The sequence below is a fragment of the Drosophila grimshawi genome, unplaced genomic scaffold, assembly GCF_018153295.1.
Source record: "Drosophila grimshawi isolate 15287-2541.00 unplaced genomic scaffold, ASM1815329v1 contig_1377, whole genome shotgun sequence".
NCBI lineage: Eukaryota > Metazoa > Arthropoda > Insecta > Diptera > Drosophilidae > Drosophila > Drosophila grimshawi.
The window spans coordinates 22,933,519-22,945,601 of NW_025062900.1; the positions used below are offsets into that span (position 1 = coordinate 22,933,519).

General features: G+C 39.3%; 1 protein-coding gene across 2 annotated transcripts; it reads right to left on the reverse strand.

Moving 5' to 3' along the window:
* Window positions 1-6,503: 6,503 nt before the first annotated feature.
* On the reverse strand, window positions 6,504-9,644 carry LOC6567087 (flocculation protein FLO11). 2 transcript variants are annotated; one of them, XM_001993249.2, is made up of 4 exons: window positions 9,294-9,644; window positions 8,143-9,233; window positions 7,914-7,988; window positions 6,504-7,852 (listed from the first exon to the last, which is right to left on the reverse strand). In XM_001993249.2, exons 1-4 carry the CDS (start codon window positions 9,374-9,376, stop codon window positions 7,182-7,184), a joined length of 1,920 nt encoding a protein of 639 aa, XP_001993285.1. In that variant the 5' UTR covers window positions 9,377-9,644; the 3' UTR covers window positions 6,504-7,181. The 2 variants fall into 2 exon arrangements, with proteins under 2 accessions (XP_001993285.1, XP_043070448.1); XM_043214513.1 differs by having other exon boundaries at window positions 8,143-9,215; window positions 9,294-9,622.
* Between the last annotated feature and the right edge of the window lie 2,439 nt (window positions 9,645-12,083).

Here is a 12,083-nt window from a genome sequence, read left to right on the forward strand (position 1 = left end):
TGCAACAGCGACTGCGATTGTAGAAGCGGCAACGTCCGCGTCAACGTCAGCGTCAGCAGCAGCGACGTTGACTGCGTTGCTGCAGACACAAAGGACAACAACGAGCAGTAACGAAAGGAGTTACCACAAAGTTGAAGTTGCGTTCAAACTAACACAATCTATGACTAGAAATTAATCGCCTTGCAGCACTTGCATATATCCTGTATGCTGGTAGAGTACATGATTAATTGTTGTGGATCGTTTACACTTCGAGCACTTGACGGCCAACGCTAATGGCAGCCGTATCCGCCTCGCATTGAGTCGCGCGCTAGACTAATCTGGCCGGGTTAGGCGGGCGTATCGTAGTCGTGTCGTCAGCTAGAGTTTTCCGCAGCCGGCTCAGCTGTTTATGTCGTCGCTGCATTGTGGATATACAGTTCATTCGGTCTGTCTGATAAGCGCACTCTCGCTCTCTCCATTCTTGTCTCTCTGTTGGCTGCAACAGTTGCACAGAGCGCATTGCTGCATTGACTGCTCTCTCTCTCTCTCTCTTTCTTTTGCTCCCTTAAACTCTTTGGCTGCGCTCTTTGGTCGTGTGCCTTAAAATGCGTTTGTTTTTTTTTTTTATCAGTTTCTCACATAATTATCTCGTTATTAGCACATTACAAGTTCGACCCGAGTGGAAGCAGAGGGAGAGCTTGCCTCTGGTAGCGGAAGCCGTCCAAAGGATGCCAATGCGGTAATGTGTAAGTGTGTGTGTGTGTGTGTGAATGTTGGTGTGTGTTGCTATTCCTGGTTAAATGTTTCGTGTTGATTTTGCTGTTACTGCAATGCAATTTAATTAAATTTAACGTGCTCAGCAATTTGTGGAGTGTTTTTTGCAACGTTAAAATTACATTCCATAAATTCCCAATAACAGTAATTGAATGATGCTGATGCTTCAAGGCCGGTATTTATATTTATTTGTATTTTTTTGTGGCACTCAGTATCCACTTAGTTTGAGCCTATGAACTTTTTAATTGACATTTTAAGAATAATTTTCGTGTCAAGGCTATGACAAAGTAATAAATGCAGATAATTTGTTAAATTTTGACATGATTTTAGATATTTGTTCACAGCAAAATTATAAGTATTTTAAACTATTCTTCAAAATTAAATTAATTGTGAAAACATAAATTGATATATTATCAAATGCAAAATGCATTTCGGGTGAAAGTTATGAGAAAGTGATGAAAGTGAAAAATGTATGAAAGTTTAACACATTCCATGTCTATTTAAGATAAACTAATAAACAATTTTAAAGTACTCTTCAAATTTAAATTTCTAAATAAACTGATACAGAAAATGCAGTTTATATTATTTTAAAATTGAAATCATTATTTAAAATTGCATAATATCGGCATATCAGGAAATGGCATTTTCCTCATATCGCGAATTCCACTTTCCTATTTGGTTTGCATTTGCGCTGCTTATTTTATATACTATTGTAAGCGTCCGCTTCTTCGCCCCCTCCCGCATTGCATTTAATTTTCCTATTCAACTTGACGTTTTTCGACCGTTTTTCCTCTATGCGGAGACATGACGGATATGAGAACTGTAGCCAAACGTTTTGTAACCAACAATGTTCGCCGGCTTATAGGAAAACTAGGCCCGTAAAACGTGCGAATGCCAAAGCGATTGTGCGGAAGGGAGCTGTGGGGTTGGTGGGTGGCCGGTTGGTGGTGGAGGGGGTTAGTGGTACGTATGTATGTCGAGTATATAGGCCCCGGGCTCGTGCCAGTGTCAAGTGTAAATGAAATTTTCAATTTCGCAGTGTGTGCAAAAATCAGCAAATGAAAGGAAAACGTGGCTCTTATTGATTTTTATTTTAACACCACATACAAGGGCGTGGTTAACTTTTCGCAATAGGGGGCGGCCTAATTGTAATGTATTCACAAATTTGAATCACATTCCACACATTGTAATCAAATAATCAAAAGGATTCCAAAGGTTCTTGGAAAAGTCCACTGAGCCTAATATTAACGAGTTGTTGTGTCTACACAAATTGTGGTGCCTCCTTGTATACATACATTCTATATGGCTATAAACAGATATGGGGACATTGTGGGCTAGTTAGACAGCGGTGGAAGGCCGTATTGTAACGACACAAAAGCCACTTATACATATAAATATATACCAACAAATTTCCAGTCTGGTTTAAATTTGGATTTGGTTAAAACGCGACCACAGACGCACTTTCCAGCAAGCACTCATGCAGCAGGCGGTCTCATTAGAAGCGTCGCATCTAAATATAGGCAGGGATTTGTGTCAAGAGGTTAAGGGCACGTATAGCTTTAGGGCTTATTAAAACAACCTGCTTCGCCTAAATTTAAACAAAAGCTAATCTAAGCTGACAGAAAGTTAAAATCAACATTTTACATTTCGAGAATAAAAGCAAGGAAATACAAAAAGAAATCTTCTGTCAAATTTAACACATTATAAAACTATGCTTAGGTATAGATAAAAGAAAACGAAGATTCAAACTTCACAGCTGACTGGACGGATGCTGAAGAGGAAATTCGATGTTTTGAAATTTATATATAAAATAAGAAAATAATTTGACCAGCAAAAACAATGAAAAGAAATATGTAAGTGGATCTCAAAGTTGTAAAACTAATATGATTATGTTGAGAAATGTGAGCTGTCAAGAATACGTTACCTGTTCTCAAGTACCAACTGTCACTTGACATACGCATAACTTGGAGAGTAATTCCACACACAAACACACACACCCGCACACACGAGCTAATTATAGAAGGACTTTTCTACTTGAAGGACTTTTCTACTTGCCGGGCATACTTTGTAGTTTCGACGGCCAAAATAATGCTGTACCTGCTGTCACCCATTGGTTTTGCATAAGTTACTACACCATATGCCCATTAAAGGGCAATGAATTCGTAATGCAGAGCAGCAGGCACTGCGGGAGATGGCTACTCAGCTGACAGGCCGCGTAAAAATAACCATCGATTGGAGCCAACATTTCGCGTTGACGGTTTGATGTCCTTGTCCCGAAGGCTTTGCATGTGACAGTACTGTGACTCTTCGCTTGTGGCAAGAGTAGCATATAAATTGTGATACACGCATGTCCCATTATTCCCACACACATGCACATACAGTAGTCAATAGCTAGTGAACTTAACCTAAAAAGTTATATTTGCTTCATGGCTCCGATTGAAGCTCAACTTTGCTGACTTACTGGAAGCAGACTATTTGGCGTATTTATTGTATTTGCTCGCTGTGGCTTCAGGTTCGATTTCCATCTGAGAATGTTGCGCAATATGTTCTTAGTTAAGGCGAAATAATACTGATTAAACAAGTTTGCTTTGTGACTTCCTTGCCGCAGCGAGAAATTGGATCTTGGCAAGTGTTTCTGCAGTTTGCTCAAGTGAAGCATAAATAAAAGTTATTTTCCCAAATAAATTTATTTATTAATGTGCAAAGTAAGTGAGAGTTGTTAAGCCATATTATTTTCCCATTTTCGATATTTTGAGGTGTGTGCTGTTTACTATTTTGAAATCAAATTTTTTATGTCTTGCACCTGCACAAAAGGTAATTAAAATTTATTCACAAAACTTCTAAATTTGTTAATATTTCACACATTCTTTTATAGAACTAATTTAAAAAGCAATCAAGGAATCAGCCAAAGAGCATACCGAATTTCTTAACAAAAAACTTTTCTCATAGATTACGTTTGAATAAAACAAATCGATTTATAATATAAATCGGTTCAAAATTCGTTTACAATGTACATATTTTGTCCAAATCTAATCGAAGTTGGCAAATAATCAACTTTGCCTAAGGCTCTAAGTACTTGGCAAGGATTGAATGCGAAGAAAAGTGTGCATATCTTTAAATTAAAATTCACCATCTTCAGTTGGCAGTGGCGCCAACAACTGAATTGCAAGTAAGTGACAAAAAAGCACTTGAGGGCATAAAAACAATGCTGACCCCCTGACCCGCTTTACAAGGTTATTTACTGAATGGGTGACATGAACTGAGACTGAGGCAGGTTAAAATACCCCGTGTATGGTTGGATATATTGCCTCTTATCAGTTCAAAGTAAAGGTTTGCAATAGGAAAGTTAGCTATAAAAGTTATTCTTGAATATACTAAATAATACAAATGCAAACAGAAACTAAGCATATGTATTTTGTAGACGCATATAAATTTTTGCTGAAAGCAATCTACTATCTAATTTACCCCTTATTTTACGTCTGTACAGGAATGTATATCATAAGTCAGTTTAATCAAAAGAAATCTGTCAGCTGCTGTTTACTCTAAGCCACAGCATAACATGTGGCCACATTGGAGCCCTGTTAAAATGGAACGTATTCCATGAATTTGTATACTTTGTCGACAGTCACATTAAATTACTTTTCTGACCGACTCATATTACACAGACACTATTGAATGAGTAACTACACAATTTATTTGTTTGCTTTTTTTTTATCAAATTAATCAAAATGTTAAGCTTGTTCTGTGCTTGACGCCACCATTAACCGACTAAGAAGTGCAAAAAGCACAATCAGAAACAATAACAAACTACATTGCTCGATTTTAGAGTGATTGACCATAAAATACCCTGTGCAGGCAGACCCAAAGTAATCACAGCATTGATTAATTTCGCATTAAATATATGCTGTGATAACAAGCAGCTCTTTTTAAGACTTGCAGGACACAGAAGGGAGATTAGGAAAGCTATGAGTACCCAAAAGAGTTGGGGCTATAAATATATCATATGAGCTTTGATGGCTTTAGGAGAAGCTAAAAATAAACGACATACGAGATTTATTTATTATTTATTAAGCTTGCTTTATCAAGCTATAATGGATTCGGGTACTTTGAGCTCTTTATAACATAATATTTTTACAAATAATCATAATCACATTGATCAATTTATAATGTGTAGAGGGTATATAAAAATGTGTCAAGTAAAAGTGAAAAGTTTGACTGCTGTTTGCTTCTTTTGCTCATGACTGAAAGTAACTTACCGTATATGCCAGGAAGCCCTGGCTGTAGGGTTGGATAGGGCGTAAAAGTTGGCAACAGTAGCTGCTGCTGCTGCTGCTGCTTACTGACCCAGTTAGATGGTAGATGCTTATTTTGTTCTTCCTTTAAATGCTGCTCATTTGGTATTTTTCATTTATTTGGATTTGAAACGGTGGTTTTATTTGATTGTAGCCGAGCTAAATGTATAGCTCTCTTTGTGGCAGTGTTTGCTTTTTTAATTACGCGAATTTATTTGTTATTCAATTACAGCAATGACTACATTGGCGTTTGTGGTTGTCAGTGGTATTGTTGGCTTATTTTGAAGGTGTTGGGATTTTATTTTTAATAATTTATCGATTTTGGCATTGGCTATTCACTGTCGGCTGTCGGTTCACTCCCTTTAATTTGCTCTGCCAGGTTTCTTGGCTCATAAACATTAACATAAAATATTGTATTGGTATTAAATATTTATTATGACTCTATATATTTGGTTAATAGATTTTTTTTCGCTACTACTTTAGAGATTTAAATGCACTTTGTTATAGGGTACGGGACTTGGACTCGGTTTAATATTAGGTACACACACACATTCACACACTAAATACACACACACACAAGCAGGTAAAGTTTATTCACAAAATTGTAACAATAAATTTGACTAAAAAAGATTATTGTTTAATTGGCTTGTTTTAATTGTTTTCGATTTTAGCTGTATTTGTTGTTTTTGCAAAACGGTTTTTTCTTGCAATTTTCTTGGCTTTCTGGTTTCGGTTTCGTGCAGCTTTCCGTTCGAATTGAAAAAAACACGTCCGCACTGTGCAACGAGCCAGGAGAACCTAAAAATCAGTACACATATTGCCAAATAGACAATAGACTCGGCTTGCCAAAACGCTCTCCCACTTGGCGTTCTCCCTTTCTGTTTCGCTCTCTGAAACGGTCTCGTGCGCCGCCGCATCACCTACTCGGCGTCCTGTGACATTTACAATGTCACAGAGAGTAATTGACAAAGAGAGAGAGAGAGTGAGAGAGAGAGACCATGAGTCAGAGAGTGTGAGAAAGTTTGTTGTCAGAGTTGTAATCCAAGTTCGAGCGCGAACGTGCGTGTGTGAAAGAGTAAGGGCTGAGAAGGGCCAGGTAGACGTCTAGAAATTGTTTTCATTTTGTACGTCTTTGGGGCGGCGACTCCTTTGGGGCTCGCTCTTTTGATTTTTGTAGTTCTTTGTTAAGTATGAATATTTTGTTGCCCGATTTAACAGTCATGTGTCGTCAAGAGGTGCGCTACACCACAAACTACAGGGTATACGACATAAGCAGTCGGAAGGGCAGTTGATGATAAGCATAATGAGCTGTCATCCAAAGATATCAATGCTAAATAAAATGAAAACTTTGATAAAACTATTGATGACTAAGTACATACATACTCGCAAATTATATAAATAACATTGGTAATAAAAAATCTGATTTGCTTGAGTTCAATTAATATTTGTACTTTGTACATATTTACTTACTGTCCCTTGTATTTGTGGAGTTAAATATTTTGCTGTTAAATATTTACCAAAAAGATAATTGTATAGTGTGCTGATCAATGAACGCTTGGTAAATATAAATATAGTACAATTTATTACTATTTGGTGCTATTTTAAAGTTGCCCCACAACTACACCCGTGCACTGAGAGCTTGGGTTTCTGTTTGCATCATGAGACGTGTGCGTGTGAAAGTAAGTACATCAACCTGGTTTGCTGCTGTCAATAAATTTTCTTATCAATCACAGCCCTGACCATATCATTTGGCTACGGATTTTCTTTGGCATTCCCTAAAAGTGTTTTGTGAGTCGCTTTGTATATCAATGCAATCAGGTGACGGCCCCTCAGTGCCATTTCACCTCGTCTGGTCATTACGGGCGCGTGCTTGCGGCTCATTGACTGACAAGTGGATTGGCAACCTCCGCTCTTATTAAGCAATTGAATTGGCGCTGTTGACGTAGACGACCCGCGGAGAGGGTTGCTTCCAATTACTGCTGAACCTATTTGTGGCTGCGTGCCCAAACCGCTTTGCGCTTTTTGCCGTGTTTTTTTGTGCCAATCAAATGGTAGCCATTAAGTTATTGGGGGGTGTAATGGTTTATTGTGCTACTGTGTGCTTAATAGTGCCAGTGGCTTATGCTAATTGTTGGGCTAGGTAAAGAAACGCGGCGATAGACGTTGTGGATAGTTCAGAAGATGCTCGCTGTTCTCCCTCCTCTCTCTCTCCCTATCACCTTCTCGTTCTCGCTCCCTTTGCCTTAGCATTTTCCTATCTCTCACCCTTTCCCGACTACTTAGCTCCACCTGACACGGATCTACAGTGGGCGAGGATGGATGCAGGGGATGGTCACGTGGCCAGGCAAGTCTTTCCGGTGTCTCATCATCATAATACTGATCGCTGTCGTTGCCATAAGCATCCGGATCCTCAGCAGAGCTTAGTCCATACAGAGGATTAGGACGACCCCGGGAATTTGATTGCGGTGAAGATTTCGGGACCATTTGGGGATAGCTAGGTCCATGTCGTCTGCCTGTCCGGAAGCGTCGTGGCTGCATCGGAAGGGTGACTGGATTGCCAGCTTCATCGCTGCACTTCAGGCCCCGCACAATGTTGTTCATGTAGATCGAGTGGGGCACAGGCTCCCTGAACTTGGGTCTAGGACGGGGCATGATCTGTTTGTTGCTCACGTAATAATCTCGTCGCTGTGGCATCATGCCAATCCGTTGACGTGGCTTGGCAAACTGACCCTCATATAGAATGGGCTCTACATAGTTCTTGACGGGCTTGCGATAACGACCTGACGACGGCATAAGTCTCATGTTGGCTGTCAAAATGGAAGAGGTTTGATAGTTTTTCTTTTATTTTATTTTTTATTTTTGCCTTACCCGCCTCCTCAGGCGCTGAAAACTGTGGACATATATTTGTGTCCTGATCCTCGGCATCCTCACAGTCTTCGCTTGCTGTGGTATTAGGAATTCATTAATTTTGTACTTTGAAAATCGATAAACAAAGAGTTAACCATAAGACAAGCTAAATACAATTTTTTACGTCTTGTTCAGTATGTTTTCTGCGTTGCATAAATTATGACTATCTGACCTTAGTGGCGCCACATACCTTCACTTTCTTTGCCGTCTTCTTGGTCTTCATTTGTTTTGCTCTCATCGGTTTCCGCTGCCGTTTCCTCATCAGCTGAAGCTTCAATGCAGCCAGTTGTTGTTTCAATTTCCGGCGCTAATGTGGTGGACATTGGACGCGATCGCAACTCGGCCGTTTCTTTGCTTAGAAACACCGGAAAAGTATCACTGGGTTGCATGGCGCCATCCACTTTAATCTGGGGCTTATCTGGTACCCTTGCCAGTTTATCACGTAACTTCTTGCGCCGCCTACTTCGCAGCGACTTCAGATGGTTGTGCATTGCGTAGCCCAGAGTGGTGCTACTTGGCGCCGTTGTGGTTATTATTGTTGTCGTAGGTGGCAAGGTGCTCATCTCCACTGTGGTTGACAACTCTTCTTCAGTTGTTGTGGTCGTTGGTGTTGTGGTGCTGGTTGTTGTTGTGGTGGTGGTGCTAGTAGTGGTGCTCTCTGTTGTACTGTTTTCAACTCGAGGCGTTGTTGTTATTGTTGGGGTTGTCTCGACTTCAGTGGTTGTCGTTGCTTGGCTTGTTGTGGTGCTGTTCTTGTTGTTCAGGTCTTTGGCTGCAGGACTTGGTGCAGCTTTTCGCTGCTTTGACTTGCACTTTTTACGCTTCGGCTTCGGCTTCGGCTTCGAAGTGGTAGTGGTGCTTGTGCTTGGGCTTGTGGTTGTGGTTGTTGTCATTGCCGTTGTTGTAGGCTGCTGCATTCCTAGCGTGAAGTTTGTGCAAGGATCGTGTCGCGTCAGTGGGGTGCGCAGTAATATGACACGCACAAAACAGGGATGCTGCATGGGCAGCATTGGACGGGAACAGGGTTCAAGTGTGTCGTTGGGTGGTGCCGGCTCACAGGGTCGGCCATAGTCGCCACACTCTTCACTCTCGTCGAGATCATCGTCGAATAGACTCAATTTGTCGCTGCTGTCCTCCGCCAAGCTATCGTCACAGGGCACGGAGGAGGCAAACATTATGGGACTCGATCGCTGGCTGCGGCCACCCAAATCACCATTATCCACACCCAAAATATTCTGCATCATCTCCAGCATTTGCAGTTCGCTTTTGGGCAGCGCCGAACTTCGATCAATTTAATTGTTTTTATTTAATTAATTTATTTATATATAATTCTTTACTTACCCAATTGTCGCGCCACAGAGCAGTGCCCAGAGTAGCAGCAGCAGCAGCATCGATAGACTTGTTGGCAGTTTGGCAGTTTCCATGGAAATGTTGCCACAGCTCAGTCAGCGTTTGGCTTTTGTTTTGTATGGCAACGATTGGCGTCGGCGGCGTCTCAAATGCTCGACCGCACACGTATCTGCCAGATACCGAATGACGCTCGAATGCAGCTCGCACGCTGCGCTCTCACTTTCTGGCAATTGAGATGCACACCCCCCGCCCCAACACTCACTCACTTCGATTGCCCAAAAATCATAGTTTCTGTTCAGCTTTCTCATTAGAACGTCGCCGACCCAAAACACCGTCCGTCTGCTTGTTCTTCGCTTTCGTTCGCTACGTGACTGCTGAGTTTGCTGATTTTTCTTTGCGCTTGTTTATTTTGTCATGCACTTTTTGCTGCTGCTGTTTTGTTTTATTCGACCTGCATTTGCATTTTGTTTTATTTCAACGCTTCTTTTTCTTTCTTGTTAGCATTTGATGTTACATGTTTTTCGGCTTTTCTCAGCTTTTCGTTAATCACTTTTTAAGTAGTTAGTCGACATGGGTGGGACATGTGGTGTCAAGGGTAAGGTGTCTATAGGGGTATCTAAACACACAAATGTTTTTTTGTAATGTGGGTACTCTGTTGACCAAGTAATTAATACCGTCAAACTGCTTGAGGTTTCACATAGATGAATACATTAACAACAGCAACAACAACAGAAGCAAGATAATGCTGACTGCTTGTTTTTGTGGTTTCCAATTTAATTTGTCGCATTATGTTCAACTTCAACAGTTGAATATTCGCTTATCATGCTAGCTAAAATATATATTTGCCAAATTGAGTTTTAATTGCAGCCTATTAATAATAAATATTAAAACTAATAAATGCGAGTCAGGACTTTCCTATGATCAAGTTGCATTAGTCAGTAATTAATTAAATATAATTAATATTCATATGAAACATGGTGAACTGAAAAGCTAACGAATATGTCCAAAAAAAGAGCTGCTCTAAATCAATCCTTACTATGCTAAACATTATTTAAGTCTGCCTATCTTATCTACAAAAGCTATATATTAACTTGTGCTGATAATTGCAACACACTTTATGGAAAAAACCTGTGTATTCCAAGATTTAACACATTCTTTTTCCAAAGTTTAATTATCAGGCTATCTGCATTTCTAATTTTCTGCACATTATTTTGCATAACATGGGTGTTAAATGTTTCTATCCCATTGGGATTGTTGTTGTTGCTCGTGCCACACGCTGGGCTGTCAATGTGTCAGTGGGGAAATGCGTTAAACTAATGCGTTCCTAACGTGGCTTGAACTCAAATGAGATAAGCGTTTTATAACATCAGTAAACAAAAGTAGCTAACATAAAATGAAATAAAAAACAAATTACATTTTTAGCGCAATTAACTAATAAAAGTGATTTATTCTAAAATGTAAGATTTATAATAAATGCAGCTAAGAGAACCCAAGCACTCAATATAATTTAAGGACATTTCAACACATTTCATGCCAAGGGCGTTTTATTTATTCATGATTCCAATTGACAAAGTGATAACAATTTGATTTGCTCTTGGCAACAATTTTCAAAAACATATGAGTAAGAACCACATGTTGACAGAACAAGATTACATTTGAATTCAATATTAAATAAACTCGGCGACAGTTGAGGATACAATGGCACCATATAATGATGAATGTTTTTCTCACCAATTGTTCCACAGCTTGTTGTCGTTGTCTTCCAAGCAATGCTTTCTACATGCAAGAAACAGTTTAGCACGCAAAGCGCTCAGCAATGTTGACAAAGCATATCCGTGTCAATGTCAAGGTGGGCGTTTCTCTGGGTGGCGAGACTGATGGCTTAACTCAGAAATGCGTGCCACAGTGCTGCTTGTCTAACAGGAAAACAAACAACTTGTCCGCTGTATATACATATGTGCGCCTGATATCGTACACCATGTACGCACACAGGATCAATAAAAACAAGAGTGAATTATCATTTTCACAGGTTGACAACCAATGCTAATCGGATATGTGTGCAAACTTTTCAAAGGGTTATTTAATGCTGTTTTTATACAACAACTCGTTCTTCTTTAGAATACCACAAATGTCCGACTTCAATTGGTTGACATGTGATTTTTTATATATAAAAAAAAGCAATCTAAAAAATCTATTCCATAATTAAGAAGCGCAATCCACAGAATTCGTCTATCAACACCAAATAGAGACTTTAGATTTACTGAGCTCCTCCATTGCATTATTTGATATGCTGCAGAAATTGATTGAATTCTAACAAATTCTGTTGGTATGATCACGTTCAAAATATTTCATTTAGATTTAGGGAATTGTTATGATTGGTCGGAAACATTGTACACTAATCTTAGGTTGGTTTTTTAATGCTGAATACTAAACATTCTTGAAAATGTCGATTATGTTAGATGATAACAATATGACTATGGTTAATATCATATGACTGCTGACTTACCTATTGAAAAATAAATAAATCTACTGTGCTTAAATTAATTGTATTTAAAGCTGAGATATTAAAAAGTTCTTTAATTCACTTTTTTTCTAAGAATTAATTTGCATGGCCTTTGTATTCTGAGCAAGGTAGCTCTCAAATTTATATGCAGACTCCAACTCAGCATCTTAAGATAAAATTGCTGCTGTTGCTAGGTATGCCGTACATTCATACATATTTTGTATATATGTATGTCAAGTATTATCGTGAGTAGACAATTCGCAACGTGATTGTGTGAA